The sequence below is a fragment of the Phlebotomus argentipes genome, unplaced genomic scaffold, assembly GCF_947086385.1.
Source record: "Phlebotomus argentipes unplaced genomic scaffold, Phlebotomus argentipes genome assembly scaffold_18, whole genome shotgun sequence".
NCBI classification, from domain to species: domain Eukaryota; kingdom Metazoa; phylum Arthropoda; class Insecta; order Diptera; family Psychodidae; genus Phlebotomus; species Phlebotomus argentipes.
In genome coordinates this window covers 1,405,699-1,431,148 of record NW_026776177.1, presented here as the reverse complement: position 1 = coordinate 1,431,148, position 25,450 = coordinate 1,405,699, and the positions used below count along the sequence as shown (strand labels likewise).

The window sequence follows — 25,450 nt, the reverse complement described above, 5'->3', positions numbered from 1 at the left end:
TTATGAGGACTTCCTTGGACATCCTTTTATTGAATACATCTCAATGACTTTTACTTTAATTATTCAACATACACAGCGATATGACACAATACTGGATAATAGTTTCCTTATAAATATAAACTACAAAATGTAACAATCGTGTTGATCTCAAAATGCTACATAAATTTTCTGCACACTTCCTTTTTTTCAATTTCCGGATACTTTTCAATGCACTATCAACATTTTTTGTCCTCATTAACAAAATGCCTTCAAATACCATTTCATCGCTAGTATTCCTTGTTGAGATCCTATCGACTATACACTACTTGTTTCATTGATAAATAGATCACTGTGATAACAATATTACTGAGTCATCTGAGGGATTATGAAGAAATACTCTGGTGATATGCATTTTGTTAGAGTCACTTTCTTTGCAAAGATTATAGGTCAGAGAAGCCATGGTGAGATTATCGGTGGATTATCTAATAATTGTACACTTAGACTGAATAATAGAACAACGTCAAGGGGAGACTCAACGCGAGAGCTTAAATTGCAACAATACCTCGTGTTGCTCATGCTTGAAATTTCCAATTTCAAATGGATTCTCCAATTGCTAACTTTTTCAATATCATTTTCTTAATATTGATAAAGTTATAATTGTTGCTGATGCCACGAGAGAAAATTTGCTAGAGAAATAATTCATGCAGGAGCATTTTATCACTCAATTTCGTATTCCATAAACTTTGCCATGCATTTTTGCATTATTCACCATATAATAGTGTTCACACAACGTTTGTCGCTCACCCCATGAACACACAGCATTGAAACACTGAGAAAAAAAAACAACCTCACAGCAAATTCTGCTGCATGGTTGAAAATTATTTGTGTGACAATTGGTAAAAAATGTAAATTTTTTACCATCTATTTTCTCAGCACAGATTAAAATGCTCTTTTTTATGCCTTAAATATACATATGTATGTAATTTATGTGCCAAAATAACCAGTGTCAAAGTTTTGAGCAATGCTTGCACACCACGTTCCAATCTAATAATCTCCCCTTGATCACACTGAACACTGGCAAGGAAAAATTGAAATGGAAAGCTCGTGCAAGTCATGAATTTTGAAAATGTCTGTGCAATTCCCGGAAATTCTCAATGGCATTACCCAAGATCCTGGGGATGATTTGTACACATAGTAGCTGCTTGAATACTTTTAATGGTTCTGTGGTCAATATTTCAATCGGCTTTGGTGCTTTTGTTGGAGATGATTATGCGTCAAAGGGGGGATTTTCTGTTATATATTCATAGAATGACTATCTAAAGGAGGACTTTATCTATCATTCTAACCATATAGTTATCACCCTGCTTGCTTAATTTACAAAAAATACTCCTTTTTTTACATGAATACCTTCTCACGCTCTTGCTTTAGAATAATCTCTTATGCCACTCTCGCCCATGTGGTGCCTTTTCTCTCCACTGTTTTCTTGTTCTTCTTGCTCTCCGGAGCGGAATGACGACTCTTGAGGAAAATAGTACGCCTCGGGGAGATGTCGATTTTCCTTACTCCTATACATCTTCGTAGTTTTTGCACTGTGGCACAGGTGACGACCAATTCCCATCCGGCAGGCATCGTGGCCGCTCAGGTGGCCCATTGGCCCCATACTCCACAAAGCCCGGCCGACACTGGATACTGAGATAATCTCCAGGATCATAATGAAATTTCAATGGGGCGATTAAACCATTGGGCGGATCTCCGGGGTATGGACACTGAGCTTTACCTAAAACCACACAAATAATTAATTACAACACCACAAACATACAGCAGCATATCATACAGCACACGAGAGATTCATTTCATAATTTTTTCCCCTTGGCTTCATTTTCGCTCTACTCCCATCTGCATTTGGACCACCAATCGCAACTACGTGGAAGATTGAGAGTAGAAATAATTTAGCGCAGCTATTGTGGGAGGGATTTTTTGTCTCCCTTTCTCTTCTGTGTCAGATAAGTCAAGGACAAAAAAAAATAGAGGATGAACTTTAAACAGAGCATTGAAAATACCCCCAAAATACTATATGGAAAATATCTAACACCAATCTTTCAATCTTTTAAATTGTTTGAATCGTTTGATTTAGAACAACAACCAAAAAAAAATTCCAATTTCCCGTTTTAAAAGTCTGCCAAGAATTTCATCTCCCACTTGAAATCCTCAATTTAATGCTGAATGTTACAGATTTCCCCGGCAATTGTGGCTGTGCAGTATCTCTTCCCTTCTTTCTGTATATATGGATTTTCGCAACTTTCTTCTTCATCCCATCTATCGATTCTCAGTTGGGGATCTTTCTCTCTTATTGCTCTCATGCGAAGTGGAGTCGAAATTAAAAGATATACTCACAGAACGGAGGTGGTTGGGACCACAACCCAGTTTCGGCACAAACAATACTCGCTTCACCCACAAGGATGTGCCCCTCAGTGCAGCTGAACATGACCAGGGCGCCGACGGGGTAGCGTCGTTGGCTGTTGGAGCCACTTGTTCCATCAATGCGACCATTTATTGGCACCAGAGGTTGCGGACACTGGATTGCTGTACAAATCGACAAGACACACCTTGTATTATTCCAACAATGCTCCCACACACTCCTCTCCCTCCCTCCACTAATTCCCATGTTGTGCATCGCCCTCCGCCCACAGCCACCCAATTTTCTTTGCATCCTATCATCCCTCTAATTGGAAATTGATTTAATGCCCCGGGTGTGCCGATAATGGAGCACAGGGATTTCCTCTGAAGCTGCTCTCAAATACAAAATAATTCTTGGAGAGCCTCGTTTGCGAGGAAAGCCATCAAAATATCAAATAAAAAATATATAATTCATGCACGCTGATGGATTTAATCAAAGCTTTTGCGTGGTATTAAAAAAACGGAAGTTTTATGGCGCATTTACCATCATACATCACGACGAATTGTTCAACACAACTGCTTTTTTTCAATCCCTCACTAACCATCATTAAAGACTTGTCGCAGCTTAAATCTGCTGAAAAATAGCACTAACGACGCTCTCAGATGTGAAAAAAAACCCAGAGTACATCTGGCTACCATTTGCAGCCGCATGAAAATCGCTTGTGAGACTTCATTATTATATTTAAACATAAAATGCTTCACAGTTGGGACACGGTGAAAGGGATTCATTGGAGCACAAAGCCGTGTAAAGTGATTACAATCTTATCAGTCAGGCTTTGAAAATCACTCACTTGCAAAGTAACTCTCTTGAATGAGATTACGCTTTAAGATTATATTAATTTCCTGGGATTTTTCCCTCACCATCACTCGCGCGCGAGTGTGTGTGGAAAATCCCGTGAATTTCCCATCACCTCTCGAGTCAAATAATGTTTGATATTTAATTATCATCGTTGCTATTATAATTAATGGCAAAATAACAACTTCTGTTTAATATATCGAAAATTTCTATCAACGGATTTAGTTTACAAATGCATATTAATTGATATTCGATTACCGTGACTTTGATCAATTCATTGACGATTCCCAAAGCATGAAATTAATTTGATGGCAAAATAATATTTGATTCTCGGAATCTTTTACAAATTCTGCCCAATTAAATTGGCTCTGATTCGGAATTTTTTCACATTTTGCACTAAAAACTTTTTCCCGGCTATAATAGAACCCAGAAATATTAATTCGAAGCTCAGAATGGCAAAACTATGATATATTAAACTTTCAACTAAATTTCAGATCTGAGATTTTCTATTTGATGACTTTTTTCTGTCAAATTTTCACATTGATTTCCCTGCGTGACAACTGGAAAAAGCTATCTCTGAATGTATTGCATGCTTTTCCCCTTTCCCAAGCAATTTATTGATATAGGAAAAGATACCTCCCAAATTGTGGTAGAAGACACAAAAAGATGCCAATGCAAATATTTCGATTTCAGCTTGGGATTTGCCATAGCCAAAAATTATATCCCACCCAGTGATGGATATTCACAAAAATGGCATTATGCAAATGACATGTGTTTGAATTAAATGGAAATGTGACACTAATATTTTGGAAAGGAAGAAAAAAGTCCCTCCACTTAAAGACATATCGATCGCGTGCAGAGACGAACAAAAAGCCACTTGGTGTTGTATATGGCTTTAAGGATATACGAGGAGGATATTTCTAAGAAAAATATTCATCCTACATAAATTATGCAAAATAAGAATTATGCAAATAATCCCATGGATCGACTAAACACGTTCTGTTTCGCATTTTTCCCACATTATCCTGATTTGAGGTCAGAAATGATGAATTAACATTATTCGCCCTCTCGACAGCTGGCGAAGAAAAGGAAAGAAGAAGCCCAATATGACGATGTGTGTATGTGCAAAGGAGCAAATAAAGCATTCTTGCAATTTTTCACCGATACACCGAGAAAATCGTCCAATGCAAGAACATCTTTCTTTTTTTGCTGTAACCTCAATATACGGGTTTATCTGTTTAATGCGGCGAATTAACCTGAAAGCATGTTTGCATTTAATTTGCCAATACTTGATCAATAATGTACTTTTTTTTGCCGCTTTTACCAATTATGCAGAAGTAATTAAATATTCATTACTATGAGATATATGTGTATACCTATGTGAAAGCCTGTCCCACACTCTCTCTTTGCGCTTGGTTTCATAGATTGGTTATTTGAATAATTCAATTCAATTATTAAACATCAAACAATATTTTCCTGAAAAATAATAACAATTTTGAGACTCTTTTGAATACCGTTGGATAATGTTTTCTGTTGAATTCATAAATTCAGCATATTCGTGATTGTTATTTTACTTAAACGCTCTAAAATTATAAATTTAGTAGCTCTTTCAGTGCTTAGTTTACATTGCTAATAGAACAATTTATCGCATTAACTTTTATTGACTTTAAATTATTATTCAGTTTGTCTTCGTTTCCACTCATTAAGTAGACACGATGTGCATGAAATTCCTAAAGTTGAGAAAACTCAACTAAAAAGTCACCGTTCGTGTGTGGACGATTCGTGATTCTACAAATCTATAAATAATTTTATGCAATGTAGTGGAAAAAGGCAATTTATTTCTTGCCATAAGGTGAATAATGCAGGGACGCTTTAGCACATGATTTGGCCACAACAAATTGCATTCCCCAAAATCCAATATATGTGTGAACGAAGCCCCATTAAGTGGATGAAATCGCAAGTGTCGGATGGGCAAATGCATCCCCACGGGGAAGATTGTAAATGAATTTATACACCACAATTACTTTTGGGTGGGATTTGCATTGGAGCCAGTAACGGATCCACTTGAGTCTGAGGTGTTGGAAAAGGGTTCTCATATGTACACACCTCGGCATCGGGGCACAGGTCCACTCCACACACCAGATGGTTCACACTCCAGGCCTGGCGGACCGCTGAGACGATAGCCCCAGGAGCACTTGAACACAGCTCGTCCCCATGCCGATGTATTCAATTCCACCAGACTCAGGTGGGGATCTTCCAGGTAGAGCGACGGACATTGAACTGGATGGCAGGTGGGTGGTGGTGATGACCAATTGCCTGAGTGTGGACACGATACAGACTGTCAGAGGGTGCCTATGGGACAATTGAGTGAAATCCTACCGCTTGCCAGACACGTGGAATTGGCAACTCCATCGAGACTGTATCCCAGGGGGCATCGATAGAGCGCTCTCTGGCCCAGCTTCGTGCCTTCGAGACGTAGCTGAAGCGGAGCTTGCGGATCCGGCACCATCGGACACTGAGACACTGCAAGGGCAAAGTCATGGCATTGTAGAAAGGAAAAAGTTGCTTGTACAGCAGCGATAAACTTCTCCATAAATAACAGTTGAGGTCTTCCCTCCCTTAACACATTCAACTATAACATATACTAATCCAACCCAAAGCCACTCACCAGCGACAACAATCACGATGCTGTTGGTCAAACCGCGTGGCGAGGCACAAGTGTAGGTGCCAGTGTCCTGATTCTGAATATCCTTTATCGTCAGCCGGTACTTGGTGGCCTTCTCCTCTGGCATCGTGGACCATCCTGTGAGATATTGACGAAAGTACCCCGTCCATGTCCACTCTGGCGTCCCACGGTGCCTCGGGTACATACAGTCGAGATGAATTGTGCTGCCGGGCAGCACTGCCAGCACACCACTCGGCTCGAAGGCACCCGACCCCACACCCACCTTTATCCGAATGGACGGTGGGCTGTCATCTGCAGAGAGGGAGGGACTTCAATCAATTTATTAAAATTCACTCACACTCCCCAGAGGGAGAGTGAGAGAGGGATTGAACGACCGGCAAGACTATGCAAATCTCCCCATATGAGGGAAGAAGTGCACATCCTTCCAGCCGATGATTTTTCCCCCGAGGAGCTTCTTCGCATGGCCATCAAGACAGGCTACACAGAAACCATCTCAGCCAGATCCAAGATAGGAGATTAATAAGATTTAGCGCCGAGCATGAGCGATGAAAGTGTTGATGGCAAGAGCACAATGTACACTTGTCTGAATTAATTATTTCTCCAGAGCTACTGAAACATGAACTTTAGCGTGATGATAAATTAAAAGCTCATGACAAATTGACGGCAATAGAAATGCTTTACACACTCCCTTAATTCTCTTCAGCAATATATTCGCAAGAAACAGAGAAAAAGAAATCTCCCATCTATCGTGGCCTTAAGTCTGTGCTCTTGGAGAGAATCATAAAGTTTCCACTTGAAAATTTATATTCTTTTCTACTCTCTCTCCCTCTTCGTCTCCTCGTGGCGATGGTTTCTTTTTGCCAACACCCACCTGAATAGTTGGTGAGAAGTGTTGTTGGAACACATGACGGCATCCGTGGTGCCCAGAGGCCATTGGAGCACAAAACACGAGACTCCCCCAGAAGTTTGTACATGCCCAAATCCTTGCATCTGGCCTGGAGTGAGTGACCGTGGGGCAGATCCCAGCCGACGGTCTGCAAGGGTGGCAGTGATTAACATAATGGGCGCTCTTGCACGGAAGAGACATATTGCGATGGTGTGAAAAGCAGAAGCAGCAGCCCACCCAGAAATTAATAACAATTATCCCATCTCTCGAGGCGCCCACAGCTCGCCACTCATGGGGACTGAAGGAGAGGATTTATCAAGCATTTAGTAAATATTTGCGTGTCTGAGCATGAATTCATTTGAGCCATTTTTCATGCGGGAGAAAAAAGGGATTCCCCACATACACAATCGATAATGTGAGCGAATTTCACCACGTCACAGAGTGTGAGACCGCATTGTGAATAGTGTGACGGGGAAAAAGTTATAATAAATATGGAAAAGAAACACAGAGAGAAAAAAAGCACATATACACGCCATAATAAATTACCCACTAAGCTAAATTATTCATACAACATAAAAATTGATTCTCCCGAGTCGGTTGGATACAAAATTTTAGTTTTTCTCCATATGGCAAAAAATAGTGCCTTGTTGGGGGTAGTAAAATATTTTTATATTCTAATGAAATTAGACCTATTCACGACTGTTTGCACTGTGTGTGAGAAGCAATAATCATTTGTCTCCGTAATTGCTCGTTTCCCCCCCATTTTTCCCCACAGTCGCATTCTGTTTCAATCATTCCGCTGCTGTAGTTGGGCGAAAAAAAAGTGCTGTGCATAAAAATTGAGTGGACTGTTTAATGTGCAGAACTATATCATGAAATTAAAATGAGACAGAGTCTCCATCAAATAATTCGACCAGTCTTGGCCCTCGTAATCCTCATGGCACTGCTCTCTGGCACCGTGGGAGTCCGAAAGTCCAGAGTATCGAGAAGACGTAATAAATTCAGGGTTTAAGAGATTCTCTAGAATTAATCAAGGGGTTTGTCAGATGATCACAAACTTCTCTTGCTCATGTACCAGATTTCTATCAGCAAAAAGTGCTGCAATATTTAGAAGAGATTAGAAGCATGAAATAACACTGGGAGTATCATGGATATTGGAATTTCTTGCCACGTTTGCCTTCCAGAGTGAAATATTAAATTTTTAATTAGTACCGGACAAACGGAAGCAATATTGGTGTACAGTACGTGACAAAAATCTTGAAACCATCCCCTAAAATCCCACCAAATTTCCTTTCCACACCATGTATATATAGGGGATTATTCCTCATGCACACACTTTGTATTACAAATCTCCATCAAAGCGTGTCACTAAATCATGGTTACCCGTCTGAGGCAATTTTCTACGTAATAGAATAAATAACAAGAATATTTCATGGCTCATAAAACTAGAATAGAAAGACATTCTGCGCCTCGTGAAGCCCTGTCTCTCTCCCAAATTCGATTTGTCTGTGTGACCAGCGAGTGCTATTGAAGGAAATTTGTGAAAAATGACAAGCCCTTTTGCAATAAGCAGTAAAATTCACTGGACCAAAATTGAACGGCTGTAACAGTCCAGGGGGAAATACTTTTGAATTCTCCGCGGAAAATTGCGATGTAACCGAGTGTGAAATACCATTGAATCTTTGAGTGTTTCTTAGGAAATTATTTGGGGATTTAATTTCACGCAATAAATCTTAATATTTCTCTCCCTGTGCCTCCCCCTTTCGCGCTTTATCAACAGTCGAGGCGTGCTGCTACTACGTGGTCCACGGTCAATACCCCGACTACATCACCTACTACACCCCAGAGGAGTTGGATCAGTACAAATTGTGGAACGAGAGCGACGAGGACATTCTAAATGTGTGCAATCTCGATGAGAATGGGGATATTCAAATATCTCGTCCTTTTGGAACTGAGAATCATGAGGAGAATGCGGCAAATGACGCCACGACGCCAGGAGCGGAGCAACCATCTCACGAAATTGATGAAAAGTCGCAAGTTTATGTGAAAAATAGCACCCCGAATCACGTCACACTGAAGCCAAATATTGTGCCGGAAGAATCCCATAAGTATATTGGAGACATTCATTGAATCCCGAAAAGACTTTTTCTATTTATATATTTAATCGATTTTTTCCTTTTTCTCATTCTCTCTCTGCCTCGCCATGCAATCCCATCATCATCCCGTGCGGACCTCCGACACACTCACACACACTATTGACATCAAAGAATGGGAAGTGTGGAAAGTTGCAAATTGGTCAAACAAGTCACCTTCTCGGTAAACTTCTACGTAAGCGTAAATCCTCACACAGGAAGTATCGAAATTATGCACGTAAAGAGTGACATGAAAAGGTAAACTTCAATCTCAACACTAATGGAAGAGGAAGAGGAGGAGGAGCAGGAGCAGGAGTCAGGATGAAAAACTCTAAAGCGTCCAATACATCAAAGAGCCGCCGGCGGGTGTCGCAGAAGAGCGAGTAACGAACACGGCGGGGCATTAAAAATTCAAATATTACATAAGAAAATCAGAAAATTGACATAATTTGTGGCACAACTTAAATATGTATAGAAAAGGGAATATAATGGAGTGGAAATTGTAATTGAATGCTATATAGGTTTGAGCAATAAATCATTTTTCTGATGACAGAGAGAGAGAGAGAAAGACCAACCTTCAACCGTAAACCACAGGACGTGGGTGGACTGAAGCTGGGATGGATCAGACCCGCTCAAAACCCTGAAAGAGTGGCATTGTGGTGAAATGAGTAAATTTTCTAATAAAAAGTGATTCCCATCGAGCATTTCCCACTCCCCCAATATGTATATATATAGGAAAGGTGGAGCGGGTGGAGTTTTTCAGTATCACTCACATTTATAAGGTGATCTGGTGGAGATTTCCACAAAAGAGAAATATTTCACTGCTGGGACTGTTCCGGATGACTTGAAAAATGGTTTATGATAGAATGCAAGTATTAGGGGTGGATTTTACCATACAGAAAATCCCTTCTCTCCATTCATCGCCTAACATACGATTTTCTTTATTGAAAACTTCCCACCATCAATCATTTCAGCGTATCTCCTACACACATCATTGAGAGAAATCCCAGTAAATTTAAAGCCATTCGAGAATTTGGGGGTTTGAGGGGAAAATATATACCGCCCAATTTGCTTATTCACGCCCCGTTTTAATTCAAAAAGTAAAATCAACAGGGAATTAAGAAGAATTGCGATGATGACCTCTGATCTAAAAAACCCACCTGAGCAACTTTCTCGAGGTCAATCCTCACCCCCTGTGAAATAATGTGAAACAAATTAAAATTCAGCTTCTTCTGACCATAAAGCCCCTTTTCTATGTAGTACAAATAATCCCTTTGATATTTCTCTCCTCAGTTTACATAACAACTTTTCGTTCCACTTTCAAATCAAAGAGAGATATGTTCACCCAAAAGTGGAGGCAAACTCTAAGCCTCCCCGCTTTAGCACTACATCTTTTGCTCGAGACTTGGGCGCACGAAAAAGTGTGTTAATTTTATTCAAGAGCTTCTTCCTACCAAGAGAAAATAAAATACACCAAACTGAACCTCTGTTGCGAACGGGAAGTTTCCCATTCCATTCTCAGCACTCAGTGCAGAACAATTCGTGTTTATGAACTTTTGCAAGGACCTATAAATTCTACAACTCCTTCCTTTCCTTTCAACCCTCCACAGCTCATCCCTTGCAAATTTTCCCCATTTAATTCAAACAGACTGTGGACTCCCAAGACTTCTGTCCGAAAACCATATAATAACAAATTCAACAATTAATTTTAATAAAAAGAAACAGAGAGAAAATTTAATTTGCAACATACTGTTTCCACTGAATTGTTTTTGCTGGAGCACCAGACTGGGAATATTGTCTCAACGGAATTTTTCTATTATCACCCCCGAAGAGCATCGAGCGATGAAATTGACTCGAGCCACTAAAGCAGATAAGGATATCGAACACACCAACTGCATTTTGCTCTGTCGCATAAATTCACAAGGTGAGCACACAACAAGCCCCAGAAAGTGGTGCTATTTTTGAAATTTAATCAATATACACAACATTTGTTTTCTCCATTTTCTCCACAATGTTCAAAATATACGGAAAATTTTGCGTGCCACCAGACTTTCGTGCTGATAAAATAGAAGCACTACACTTAAAGAAACTTTAATAACAACTATACCGCCATGTATATACAATCATTAAAGTGTGAATAGAAAATCGCTCAACATCTACTTAATATCCCCGCTTAAATTGTGATCCTCTCATTGGGCTACGAAATTTGTTTCATTTATCTAAATCTCAAAATCAATGATGTATGGTCTCAAGGATAAGGAAGCCTACACTATACACAGCAGGTGATTCCAATCATGTTTCGCTAACTGTATAGCTGGGAAATTCGTGAACAAATGACCTTCAATAAATTCACCACGAAATCCCTAATGCTCTCAGCTTTCTGATCAGCACAAAGTTCCGGGGAAAAATTTTTACAGCTCTCCCGCAATTTCGACGAGGGAGAGAATTGGAAAAGGTGTTTGCCTGCATTGCATTGTGCCCCATCGCCAATAATTCAACCTCTCATTCATTTGGTTTCATCGCTTTTCCTCCAATTCCCTCGTATTTTTCCTCGATGGATGCGAAATTGCGTCTGTGTTCCGGAAAACACTCTTGCTCCCTTTGCTTTCTTCAATCAATTTCTGTATTTATATAAAGTAGCTGGCTTCTTGAAAAATTGCAAAGGAGAATGGGTGAGTCACCTCATAGAATAGCAATACAAGAGAATCCTCACTCGACATCAATAATTTCACCCCCTCGACTCTGGAGTGTGGAGATGCTTGAGAAATCCTTTTCTGCAACATGAGACTTTTCTCCTCCAATGTAATTGATACGACAGAGAGGAAATGCGTAAGCTGAGCGAAACTTATTAATAGCATAAGAAAGTTCCAGTAATCCTTTTATAACAATGGGGAATACCACGCAGAGAGACTCCAAGAGAAATGGCAAGGAAGTCAATGTCGAGGGAAAAGTTCACAATAGTCCATTTGGGGCCCACAATCAAGTACATCTGTGTGGTTGGCAAAAAAGGGAATGTATCTCTCCCAGCCATACACACACTTCACTTAATTTTGATTATTTATGGGCAATGTGGAATGCTAGAGTGTAGCCCTCATATTAAATATATCGTGCTGATATGGGTGGGCGAGGAATGGTGAGAACCATTGTGCAATTTTTGATATTGTAAAATTTCTCACCGAGAGATACTTTGCGTGATATCATAAAAAATCCCCCAGTGTCAGTCATAAAAAATCACCCAATTAAAGAGCTCTCTTCCGTGCCCCAAAAGATTATGCTCCCAGGCTCTCCGGGTATCTCTCACATTTTTCCCTCTGTTTGCACCCCAGGAGGGCGGAAAGGGCATCTACATATATTCCTTTCCTCTCTTCTCTCCCCCTCCGGAAAAAAAGTTACTCCGAGAATACATGTGAGATGAAGAAGAAGAAAAAAAAGAGTCTGCAGCATATTCACCACAATATCAGAGAATAAAAACAGCCTGGTATTCATTAAATTTCCCTCTCACTTCGTCCCTTTCACCACCCCTCACTTTACGGGGCACAAACATAATAAAATTCTCCTTTGTCTGTATGAAGTGATGTCTTACAATTTGAATATAATGTAATATTTTATGTAAAAATTTCGCATGATAATTTCACAAAATATTTCTCTCAGCAACACTAAGACGAAAAAAAAGATGTGAAGACAGAACAGCTACACTTCATGGCACTTTGGGGAGAAATATTGTCTTAAAAAGGGAAAGATTACAGATGAGTTTCACCTGTTATTAAAATTCAGTGAAGTTCTTTTGCTTCATAAAAACAAGGCACACACATATACACACACACACACACTCACAGCACACAAGGGGAGGGAAAAGTTTTATGAAAAAAAGTACACGATATAAATAAAAAGAGATACATAAGTAAATGTTATGTGCAATGATAAAATTATTTGACTCTCTTCTATATAGCCCACAGACAATTCATAGTCACATTGTGATTCCTCTTGAGGGAAATAATAACCAAGAGGTTTCCATTCTCAAGGAAAAAAAACACATCTCTGCAGAAAAACTATACTTAGTACATTCATATTATATTTCATAGGAATTTTGCGCGACATTCTCAACCCCTTTCATAAAGTCAGTAGCAAATGTATAAATGTAATTTGAGAGACTTTGCAGGAAATAATACAATGTCCGTGGCAACATTTCTCACTCCACTGCCCTTAAACGCTTGTTGCAGACACATTACACTGAGCCTCTTTCATCCATATTATTATTTCCCACAGAGTGCCAAGCTCTTCATGAACTCGCAGCATCATAAAAATGTTTCAGCATCAACGTCATTTCATCCCCCACAAATATTCGTTTGACCAGTCAGAGAGAAAATGCGGTGGGTTTAAAAATAATGGCAGTGTGGGAGGGAAACATATCAAAATGTTTATACAAGAATGAAAAATTCACTCAGATATACCACTGGCGCGCACAGTGGAACATATTGAAATTTATCTCTTCCACTCGCGACTGCGAAAGCATGCGGTGACTCTGCCAAGTGGACTGAGAAACCCTCTTCACAGGGTGAAAGTTCCCAATGCCTCCCACGTTGGTATTTTGATAAGAAAGTCTTCTCAAAGTCTCCAAAATATGCGCTTGAAGAGCTCAACAGGGGAGATTTAAAATAGATGAGGACGCGCGAGAAAAAAGACGAACGCTAATGCCCACCGAGGCAATAAACATAAATTTACATGCAGAAAGTTCATTAACTCTAAATTATACTAATTAGAAGATTTTCGCATAAGTAATTGCGACGATGGGCGAAAATCTTTGCAGCTTTTGCCTTCGCATGGGTGAAGAAGGAACACAATACACAAGGATTTTTCGAGGATGCCCCAGAAGGGACGGGAGAAGCGGCAGAGCATATGGTTTTGGGGGGTGCCGAGCGAGAGATATTCCACAAAATATCCTCTATTATTTTTTGCTGTTGTTCAATACATATTCCTTCAGCCCACAGTCACCCTTTCACTCACCACTGAAACATTTCTGTAGCTCAAGAGTAAATGAGGTGGAATCCGATTGACGTGACAGCTTTTGTAGAGTGGTTGAAATTTGAAATTTCCGTATTCGTCTGCCGGGAAGTTCCATTTAAAAATATGATATTGCAGAAAAGAAAAAAGATAGAGAAAGGGGGGAATTCAACATTATGCCATAAAAAATCCCATAAAAAGAATAACAATAGAAGTGATTGAGGAAAAAATAAGTCAATTTATGAGGCTTTAAAGGGAAACATCGCCCCCTACCCTGCGTAATGTCTTCCTCTTGGCTGTGTATCACACCCAGGTACAGGAGTGAGGCAGAGGGGCTTAAAGTTTCCCTTGCGCCACGAGGGTGGAAAGTTTATTTGTTTTGGCAAGTTTGATGGGAAAATCAAGTTGTAGATGTCTCAATTGATAAATAAACTCTCTAATATTTGGATAAATTGCACCAGTACCTTCGTCCAATGATGCAGCGCATAGTGGTCCAACCCACTTTCCTTTAATACACTTAATCTTGCATAGCCTTCGATCGCCAAGTGGTCCAATTTCGCTCGGAAAGCGAATCTCGCTCACGATGCGGAACTGATTGATTTCCTTCTCCTCGGCATCCTCCTCAGATTCCTCCTCCTCCGACTCCGAATACTCACCCGGATAGGGTAATCTATGATCTTCGCTGCCATCATCAGGTCCAACTGCAAAATGCACAAACAAGGAGCAAAATCAAATGGATGTTCTCTGCTCTTTCTCAGGAAATATGTAATACACAATGGGATTTGGATACACTGTAAGTACCTCCTCTCCTACATACTATGCAAAATATCTTTCCGAGAAACTTTCCTCAATTTTTCACTAAACTCTCGAGGAAATCTCAGCTCTTGACTTCCCCTTCACGTTCGATAAAGTTCATACTGAGAAGTTTGTCGTCAAGTCCTCAATGGCTGTAATTCTATTAACAGTCCACCCCAGCTCCTCAGCCGCTCTGGCAGCTCATTCAAATTAAATCCCATTTTTCTCTCGCCTCACATGCATGCACAACAAAAGGTCTCTCCTCCGCCCCAGTGCCACCCAATAAATGCTCACGGGGGTGGAATGTTTAACAGAATAGAAGAGCAATGTCAATAATTTTCCAACAGTTGGAAGGGCGATGTGACTCTCCCCATCGCGCCCCATCGTCAAATCAACGCCTTTTCATTCCATGGTGTACAATTCGTATTTCTTTGTCTCACACCACACACACACCCCAGAGTCAGGATGGGCTCAATCTTAAGCAGCAATTTAGTACGCGGGAGAAAACATCTTCAAGCGACTTTCATTAATAAATAACGATTTTCTCTGATGTTTCCAGGCAAAAAGTACGTATGCTTGGCGTATGGTGATAAATTACGCGTCAATCTGTACCATCTTGTGTGCGTGTAACTAATGAAATTACTCACTTGTTTGTATCTAATTACATTTACCAGACTTGTTTTGCCTCATTATACATAAAGAGATAGACAGGTTTATAAATAAACAACACTGCTTAGGTGTGAGAAGTCCTTTAAGGATTCAAACACGATCCCCATATTGGAGTGCCGAAAAAAGGATTTCTGAGAATCACAGTCCCGAAAATTGAGTATGTTGTATTTTCCTTAATTATACACACAAGACTGCTGCCCTGAAAACTCTTCGCTATCTTCAGAACTTTACTCAGTCCAACTAATAATGCGAGGTTCACTTAACGAGGGGAAAAGTCTACACCTAAGGTATCGTCTAAGATTTCTGAACATAACTTTCTCGGGTTTGCCATTTAGTGCACAATAATTGGAACTATACGAGTAGCCCAATTTTTTTGGGCTCATTGAAACACAGATTAATAATTATACTAAAAGCTAAACCATAATGTAAAATTTATGTTATCATAATTGCAACTGATGGAAATGACTGGAAAACCAAACGAGAGGCTAAATTAACATGTTATTCCGATAATTGTCTGCAATATTGCTAACATTATGGGTGGAAAAATTATTCGTATCTCTCTTTGCACCAAATGCATGGAATTCAATCATCAATTTGAGACAAAGGCCAATGAAATTTCTGTCTGAACATTATGTGTATATGAACAATAAAACCGAAAATGTGCACTTCAATTGTAATTCAATTTGCATGAGTTTCAGTGCCAAAAACCCCTACATTATCAAGTGCCGAAAGAATAATAGCTGAAATGTTGGTAACATCCTTATTTAAATACAGCTGGAAAAGTGGCGTAGAAAAATTGCCACGCCACCAGTGTGAAGTGTGTCGAAGGGTGAGAAGAGTGAGTATCATGTTCAAAAGAAGGGTGAGACGGTGAAATGGGTGATGATGTTGTGTAGAGAGGAGCATTTAAGCTGTGAAATACTTTGTTCATTGACAAAGTAATAAAACTTAAATTGAAATCGTCTCCAAAGTCTTTCCTTCCCGGGCGTGAAGTCGTGGCGGGACTAAATTGCACAGAGATTTTTATGTCTTCTCACACCATCATTTACCAACAATAGGAATATTCCGTGAATTATTTTCACTTATTAGATATTAATTGCGGCTATATTGAGTGGAAATGTGTGTGGGTTGGGCTATTAATTCAAACGACTCTCTTTCTGGAAAGAGTGGGAGAATTATTTATAGTATATATTGCCAAAATTATTATCTTGATTTTCCTCCTTCTTCGCGCGTCTCACCAACATTCTCGAGACGAGCAGTGAGTGCGATTTTGTAGGCCCCGAGGATTTTATGTGTGTGGTGTGTGTCAGGAAAAATGGGATGTCTTTGAGGTGGGATTCAATTAGGGATGCTGTGTTTCACACAGAACAGACAGAAGCCCCGGCAAACCGAGTCAATTTGTTCTCTCATCTCATGGAGATGATGAACCTTAGAGAAAGTCCCTCTGACGGAGCTCCGAGTGATAAGATTAATTGAAAACTATTTGCACTCGAGCTTCCTTTTGTGGCTCTCCTTGTGTATATATGTGCAGATCACCGCGCCCGAATATGCCACAAAATAGCCTTTCTCTGTGTCCCCATAATATTCACCATGAGTAGTTGGAAAATGTACTCTCCAAGCATCACATCACAGTCATGGAGAGTCTTTTAAATATATTCCTTCTGCTAGTGACATTCATATTCCGTCAAGGAGCTGCTCTCCACGGGTGGCCAATCAATTTTGCGGGAGAACGATTTTCCCCAAACTCTTCGGCGGAAAACAATTTTTCAGCTATAATATGCGCATTCTTGGCTGAGATTTTAATTGAAAATATCCCCAAAGATTGCCAGTGGATGGGGCATCCTCTCAAAGGTTAACTTTTTCAAGACACTTGAGCGCTTTATGCATGGATCCCAGCGTGTTTTAAAATTGCCCCCAGTCACTTCGCCACCACCATCAAAGCCACTCGGAAAACCATGAGAACTTCGTCTTGTGATGTTGCCAAAAAAGTGTGCGAAAGAAGAGTATGGGGGGAGGGCAAATGCGAAGGGGAGATGGCAGAGTATGTGACCTTTTACCTTGCATTTTCCGGTTGGTACTCTTGGAGCTGGAATCCGAGTGTCCTGGTTTGGGGCGACTCAGCGCGCCTGTGGTCTTTCCCGACTTTCTCTTCACCCTTTGATGTGGCAGACCAGCATCTGTGTCTGATCCATTCGATTTATGTGCGTCTGATGTTTCATTAAACACTCCCCGCTTGCCGCTGTTGTTCAATCCATAATACACACTCTCGCCTGCGGATTTATTTGCCTCACCCGAGGCGAGACTGCTCACCAAATCCGCCGATTGGATATAAATATGGGCATCGGCTGCCTCCTTCTCCACCACCGGCAACCCCCTGCGACGTCGCCTCTTGGCGCGACTCTTCTGCTGGTTCAGCGAGTACGGCGAGAAGTTGGTGTAGCGCGACTCTGAGGGCTCAACGAAGGATTTCGCGTCCACAAACTCCAAATCCGCCGTGGTGAAATCTTCCGGCAGGTAGATGGTCGTCGTCTCGATGGACATTATCGGTGCAGCAGTGCTGGTGCCCTCGCGCACCGGCCTCACTATCTTCGGCGGATTGCATCCGGGAGCCGCATCTGCATGAACGTGAGAGCATAGGAAGGAATTAGTCTTCATGTCAGTGGATGATTCTCTCATGCATTCACCCCCGCTAAATACGGAAATGATGATAAAGTAGAGTGCTCAATGGAAATTTATGGCTGAAATATTTGCATGCATCTTATCACATTGCAACACATTTCACGGAAAACTTTCTTACATTCTTCCATCTATTCTATCTTCATCCCATCAAAATTCACATTGTTGTCTAAGGACTGTAACAAATTGATATAACTCCAGACATTAAATGACCCCAATTAATTTTCTTTCCGACAAATTTAAAATTATTATTATGATTAAAGTTAGAAAGTTATTCACTCTTTAGGAGTTTGCAAACTTCACCCCCAGTCAGAGTTAGAGGGTTTCCACTTTCACCATGTCAACATCAATTTTTAATAAAATTCCGTCTTGAATGTCAATCAATAGACGGATACAAAGAAACGAGAGAGAAAAAGAGAGAGAAAGGGAGAAGAGCACTCAAAATCTTGGCACAAATCCCATACTTTGTAAATTATTTCACTCCCCTTTTAGGGTATAACTTTTGTGTAGATTTTAGAAAATTTTAACAGCTCAAATTCATGATACATGCAGACATGAATGGTGACAGAGCGTAATTTCCTAATGGAATTGTGGAGAATGAAATTTCTACTAAATGCTCAGCAAAGCTTTTACCAACCATCGGTATGATGAAATATACTCTATAAATTCTCAAAATACAAACAATTGGAGTGCCAGGGAATTATTTCAGCATCAGCCGCGCGAGAGAAAATGCATTTCTAATCCTTCGGAAACACTGTCATGGACGCTGTCGCCTCTAATTGTACTATATGGTGAATATATGGGCAAACTAATCAATATGATGTACGACCTTTGACCCAATACATTTCCCAGGAAATTTCTCTTAAAATGACTTTGATTCCCATTAGGTAAGGGTAAAGATGATATTTTAATCTGTCTGCCAAAAGGTAAACATGAAGCCACCCCGAAATACCACTCTAAGCTTGAGGATTTCGCATCGAATTAATCTCAAATCCCCTTCAATATGTTTGCACACGAGTTCTTCTTCTCTCTCTCTCTCTACTTTTTTGCCATGCTGCTATGGAAAAAGCGAGGATTGGTAAAATTATTGGATTATTTTCAACCATTAGTTGCCTTTCCAGGGAGTTGAGAAAATTTATTTGAGATCTCTCGCTTGCATGGCGAATTTCTTTGCAGGATTTTTGCCCACCCCGCTTTGGTAATTAGTTCGTGACCCAGAAATGCAAATTTCACTCAGGACTTAAATCACGAAACATTTTCCACATGCAAACATTCCGAAGAGATATTTCATCTCCTAGTTTTTATGTGTGTCCACTGGATGTTGCTATGGCTGAATAAAATCGCGAGCTCTTGGCGTGAGAAATGCTCGCCAGCTTTTGCGCGAGGATTTGTCTCTCATTGTTCTCCAGGGGTGGAGAAAAAAAAATTAATGCATCGCCGAAGATTTAATGATGTTTCCCTTCAGACGAGAGAATGATAATTCCGCTGTGAATGAGGGACTTTAGAATCATTTCCATCATCTCTCTCTCTGCCTCGTGCGCCCCATTTGTTGATTAATTGGAGGGACTCTCTGTGTTGCACCCCGCGGCGGTGCTTGATGGGGAAATGGCGAAAGGGAGAAAAAAAGGAATCGCTTTTGGACTTTTGTAGCAATGTGGAGTATTAAAATTTACAACATTTCGGAAAGTGTTGGCATGCCACCTCCCGTCGCGCGCGCCCTTGTGACTATGTTCAAAGTGACTAATTTCAGTTGTGAGTTGTTTGAATGTTTCAACCGGGGAAGTACTCCACTTAATTTATATCTATTTTAGCATTTTCACATTTTCCTGACGCCTTTAATATTTCCTACTTCATCAACTTTCTGGCGAGCTGGGGAACAAAATTTAATCGTAGAGTTGGTGTGTTAAACTTTTTGAATTAAAATCTCGCCACCACCCCTTTGTCCCACCCCCTCGCAATGCCACCCATAAATTACAACACACACACACACTGGACTTTCCCAACATTGGATATTTGATATCGCCTGCGAGAAATGGTATTTGTCTGACACTCCTACTAAATACAGGCATTTTCAAAACAAAATGAGTTGGGTTTTAACATGAAATTAGTATCATGTGATCATCAATAAATTATTTCGCCAAATAGACTACACCAGCAAATGGATACATGCCGCCCTCTTCAAGCCTCGCATTGTTCAACAATTTCATATATCCCTATATTGCCTCTGCACCATGAATTATTTTGCAAACGAGTGGAGTGTATAAAAATCTACCCTCGCGTGCTTTTTTTCTCCTCGCAATACTACTGCATAACATTCTTTTGCGCTCTTCTGCACTGAAAATCTACCGTACAAAAGCATTTCAACTATATTTAATCTGGCGATCAAATCTAAATGCATAAATATTCAGTATTTTAGATCCCACTTTTGCAGTGTTATATTTCTAACGCGGAAAAAAAGGCTCAGTGTTGCGTTTCAAAAGGTGTGACACTGTTTTGTGTTCACACAAAATTAATTATCCTATCAATATCCAAATAAAACCGATTCATATTGAAATGAATTGTAAATTGGAACATAAATGGTTTCGCGAAAGTGTTTGTTGATTGGTTTCCGCACACCCATGGACATTGGTCAAATATTTGGTCTCCCTCTCTTTATCCAAACTGAAATTACCGATGGGAAAAAGAAGTAAAATTAATTACAGCAGATTGATTAGTCATATGAGAATAAATTGTGTCACTAAACCAATTCAAAGATAATCACGATAATTTTAATTCCATCTATAAATCATTGGATGTTTTGCAGTGATTAAAATATTTCGCATTTCCCGCTATAAATTGCAAAATTCCCTCCTGAAATTTCACCCTTCGACCCAAAATTTATAAAATCCACCACGGAATTTGTGGGTAAATTAGGCGAAATAATTTTAGTCACGTCTATTGATGAATTTGTCTGATTTTTTTTTTCCTACCTCACTCTTTATCATAATAAAACGTGTATAGAGAAATTCATCACGTAAAGCTCATGCAGCCATGCCGAAAACATTCAGAGAGAGATAAAGCAAACATAATACGCAGAATTTTGAGGATACAGAGGTATTTTTGGGTCCATTTAAAAAATACACCTAATCGTCAATTAAGATAAATTCCTCGTGATAGTGATGCGGGATGCATAAATGGTATGGGCATGTGAAATGAAAGGGGAGCGAGCATACCGCGAAAGCACACATATAGAAGTGAGAGAATGATTTCATTACCCGGCTCTATGGTGGATGTGAACTCTGTGGATTCAGTGGACTCCTCCTCCGACGATGTGGACGATGATGATGCCAAACATTTTGTAGCAATCATCAGAATGAGAATTGAACAAATTTCAACACTCCGGCCACTTTTTCTCCCCACAGACGCCTTCATCTTCTCACTCGTCCGCTTTTTGTCAGTCCTTTCACCCACTTTCAGTGATAAGATTCGCAACACGAGCACACGAGGGGCAGCAGAAGAGGGGGAGGAGGAAAAAAACCAACTGACAACAGTGGCTTAAGGATTAATGATAGCAAAGATACCACATTTAATTGAGATCAACTTTTGCGTGTTGGACACAAAATTTACTCCATCGCACATTTTCTATCTCTCAATTAGAAGTGTAGTTTTTCTCCAGGATCCTCCAGCTCACCGTCCCGAATTGGATCCCTCATGGGATGGATGCGAATGCCAAAAAAGGAGGAGAGGGAGAAAACAATTTCGGCCCGGAGACAAAAATATGAGAGTGTGGCACAAGGGGAGAAGCCTTGAAAGTTTTCTAATAATTTCACCTCCTCAGCGGAAAATTCACGCAATTTTCTCGCCCTCCAGCGAGAAACAATCAAGTCCAATTAGCCACCCACTTGTTTGCCTATCTGTCCATTGGACTATTTGGGGGAATGTGCTGGAGAATGATTGGACAAAGTGACCACACAGTGCTGGTGGAATTAATTCAATTAGCACAAACTATTCCGGTGGCACCAGTGAAAGCACACAGTCAGGGATGATGCCCAGGGTGACAGTGATGCGACCACTTCGCGCGGAATCCCATCTGCGACTGACTGTTCGCACTTTTCCACCGTCACACACACGGAAAATATGGCAGGACGAAGGCGAGCCCGAATTGAAGCGGATGGGGCACGAGTTGCCAGCTTTTCCGCCCTCCCACTCATCTATGCCAGAGTTGCAAAGGCCTTGGCGGTCGGATTTTCCAAGATTAGATGTGGATTTGTCTCACCGGTCTAATCGCTTTCATCTCCTTCGGCTTATGGCTGAAGTTTTGGGCGTGCGAAGAGCCAGTGTCCTTTGCAATCCGTTACATGAGTCTGAGGAAAAGCCATGAGGAAGCAGATAAAGGATACAATCAATATACACAAAATATATTCTCTAATCTATATGCTTTGCAAGGAAACACTTGGGAGAATATATCTTAATAAAATTATAATCATGGTTAATCACAAGATTTCTCAAGCTAATCACCAAGTGAAAAGCAAACAGATATAAATTCAAAAAGGTGGGAGTATTAATTTTGCTCAAGCAGTGAAACGTGAAAGATTGCACATCTTGAGATCAACCTGTCCCTAATCTATCGTCATGGCACCTCTGCGGATGGCATCGGAGTGGAAAATGAAGAATGTGGTAGACACGAAGCTTTACAGGGTGGATTGGGGGTGGATTGGGAGAACACGATTTTGTCGTGTTTCGGGAAGAATGAAAATCACCACTACACACACCTTGGGACACACATTTCCATATGGAGAGTTTTGATGTATGGAGGAAAAGCCAGAAGAAAATCCAATTTGAAATTCCTGCAATTCACGCTGTTCGACACCATTATAGGGCGACTCCGAGGGATGAATGACATCAAACTTTCTTGTGCCTTTTTCTACCCTGCCCCGCGCACAGTCCTTGCAAGAGGGACCCATGGCCCACCTCCGGGGGCCCGTCAACAAAAGGCGACAACACCGGGGGTTGCGAGAGCGGGAGGGTGAACAGTTTGTTAATTTTCAGGTGCTAAACTCACCTACCGCATTACTTTCATGGAATGGGTGAGCTTTTATGATTTTCGGCTGTGGCGACCCTCTGCCGCCCCATTTCACCCAACAAAGTGCGAACAAGTGTTACAATAGGGTGGAAAATGGAGTGGAAATTAAAACTTGAGGCAAGTTCTCACACAATAAGACAAATTCTCCATGGCTCACTATCATTCTGTGCTCTCGCAGTTGCTGTGCTACATTGTGAGAAATATCCTCAATTAACTCACTGATGAATGTCCTTTGACACACAACTGCTGGCACACAACATTTAATTTGCCACTCACTTCCACGACAAGATTTCCGCATCGCAACTGAAAGATTGGGTAAATTGATTGAGATGATTAGTATAAATGTTTATTTAAACTTCGCAAAATACACCAATCTGTACGTTACAGTTTGAAAGAGGCTCAAGAAAGAAAAAAAGAATTGCAGATGATGCCCAATTGAAGGGTAAAAAGAAGGGATGTGCCGAATATTTTATGCTCTCACTCTTTTTCCACACATAAAAGACGATGAGGTTTTTCACACAAAATTCATAACCTCCTTTATGACCTCTCTCCCTCTCCTCCCTCTCACTTCTCCTAATATTGATTGTGATCATGTTGGGGATTCAGTTCAGAGAAACTCGTAATACAAATCATCTAAAATTTACTCTGCTTAAGCCGGTCTTGTACAAGTTGATGTTGATTATTATTCTTATAAAGTGATGAATAGAATGCATGAGAGCTGTTATTCGGTATAAATCAACAGAATCTTATGAATTACAAACTTTAAGTATGATTACACTAGCTTCTATGTATATCCCTCAACCCAAAATTACTCAAAGTCACTGATTAATCCTGATAATGACGGAATTGAAAGAATTTCAGACTCTTCACGAATATTTTTTCGATTTCTATGCCACTATAATTAATTTTTTTTTATATACACACAGACAAATTTCAATCAATGGACCTACAATTTCATATGATAATTTCTCGCAAACACTTATTTTCCAGTCAACATCTTAAATGACAAATTTTTTTTCCACTACATCTGCAAACTAATCGACACATCCCCTAAAGTGACTTTCTATCCTTTTATTGCGCAGCAAACTATTTACTCATCATTTTGGCTTCTGAAGGATTACAAGTTTGCAAAAAATGCATTTATTGCTCGAGCAATCTAAATCTAATGACTAAATTATCATCGTGTATTGTGTTTATAAACTTAGGAATTGTTGCTCTTTGTCGCACATTTTTATGCCTACGAGGAATTTTCTCAGTGTTTACAAATCCTTGAACTTGCATTTTTGTGTCCGGAGGGAGAATAGTTAATAATATAAATTGAAATGCACAGAGGGAAATTTACAAAGTTTAAAATCGCAGCTCCGATGAGAAAGAATCAAGTTTCAACAATGAGATTAAACCGCTGGAAATCTACAATGAAAACTCTTGTCCTCCCCTCGTCCCAACCTGACCCAGGACATCCTGGGCTGAGTTGCTGTTGTTGTGTGGGTGCTTCCGGGACGAGGGGGTGGATGTATTGCCGTGCCTCCCGCGGAATTACTTTTTCGCAGGAGGCACCATCGGTTTGCCGCGTTCCTTGCCGCGGAGCTTTATTCCAAGCGCCCTCTCCATCTTGGCCAGAATCACATTGTTGGGTATCCCGCGGCCGCCCTCGTACTCGTTCACCACTTGAGGTTTCTCGCAGATTTTCTGCAAAAGACAAACATCAGCATTATCCTGACAAGAGGACATTCCATGAAGACCCGCAGGACTTGAGACTCACGGTCGCCAATTCCTTTTGACTCATTCCCTTCGCCTGACGTCCCTGCATGATGAGCTTCCCAACCTCCAGCGGTATCTTCTCGTGCTTCAGTTCCTCAGTCTCTCTGTCCAGCTTGGCAGTATTTTTCGTGGCAACGTGTTGCTTGTTTGTACCAGCACCATCTGCAGATACCGGGCCAATTAACATTTGTGCAGATAAAGGCTCACCATTTATGTAAGTTCGTCATACATTTCTGTTGGGTGTCCACTTGGAGGCCCTGCCGTTTTGCCTGATTTATCGCCGATTCCGTCTTCATGGCAGACGCCTTGGGGGCCCTCTTGCGTAGCACAGTCACTGTATCCCAGTCTGACGACATCTTCCACTCTCTCCAGGTGCACACTACCAATATAATATCACTCTAAAGCAAAATTGTGAAATTTCAGCAAGGCAAATTCCCAAAAATGAGGCAGATTTTGACAACTCGCTTCGCGGCTCACACCTCTCTTGCGTGACGCACGCCACCTTGCGGCATTTCACTGTGGACGTCGCGACAAGCTGTCAAAAGTGGAC

General features: G+C 40.6%; 3 protein-coding genes across 4 annotated transcripts; 1 reads left to right on the top strand and 2 right to left on the bottom strand.

Moving 5' to 3' along the window:
* LOC132261259 (locomotion-related protein Hikaru genki) lies at positions 1 to 22,098 on the bottom strand. 2 transcript variants are annotated; one of them, XM_059759978.1, is made up of 11 exons: positions 22,077 to 22,098; positions 21,332 to 21,526; positions 17,459 to 18,016; positions 14,402 to 14,638; positions 13,941 to 14,038; positions 6,790 to 6,952; positions 5,901 to 6,209; positions 5,612 to 5,755; positions 5,339 to 5,548; positions 2,374 to 2,562; positions 1 to 1,756 (listed from the first exon to the last, which is right to left on the bottom strand). In XM_059759978.1, exons 2-11 carry the CDS (start codon positions 21,486 to 21,488, stop codon positions 1,545 to 1,547), a joined length of 2,277 nt encoding a protein of 758 aa, XP_059615961.1. In that variant the 5' UTR covers positions 21,489 to 21,526; positions 22,077 to 22,098; the 3' UTR covers positions 1 to 1,544. The 2 variants fall into 2 exon arrangements, with proteins under 2 accessions (XP_059615961.1, XP_059615960.1); XM_059759977.1 differs by lacking the exon at positions 22,077 to 22,098 and having other exon boundaries at positions 21,332 to 21,618.
* LOC132261268 (uncharacterized) lies at positions 7,574 to 9,494 on the top strand. Its single transcript, XM_059759994.1, has 3 exons — positions 7,574 to 7,796; positions 8,585 to 8,912; positions 9,072 to 9,494. Exons 1-3 carry the CDS (start codon positions 7,688 to 7,690, stop codon positions 9,196 to 9,198), a joined length of 564 nt encoding a protein of 187 aa, XP_059615977.1. The 5' UTR covers positions 7,574 to 7,687; the 3' UTR covers positions 9,199 to 9,494.
* Positions 22,099 to 23,465: 1,367 nt separating the features above from the next.
* Positions 23,466 to 25,367, bottom strand: LOC132259039 (endothelial differentiation-related factor 1 homolog). The gene is made up of 3 exons (XM_059756580.1): positions 25,130 to 25,367; positions 24,902 to 25,062; positions 23,466 to 24,828 (listed from the first exon to the last, which is right to left on the bottom strand). Exons 1-3 carry the CDS (start codon positions 25,254 to 25,256, stop codon positions 24,676 to 24,678), a joined length of 441 nt encoding a protein of 146 aa, XP_059612563.1. The 5' UTR covers positions 25,257 to 25,367; the 3' UTR covers positions 23,466 to 24,675.
* Between the last annotated feature and the right edge of the window lie 83 nt (positions 25,368 to 25,450).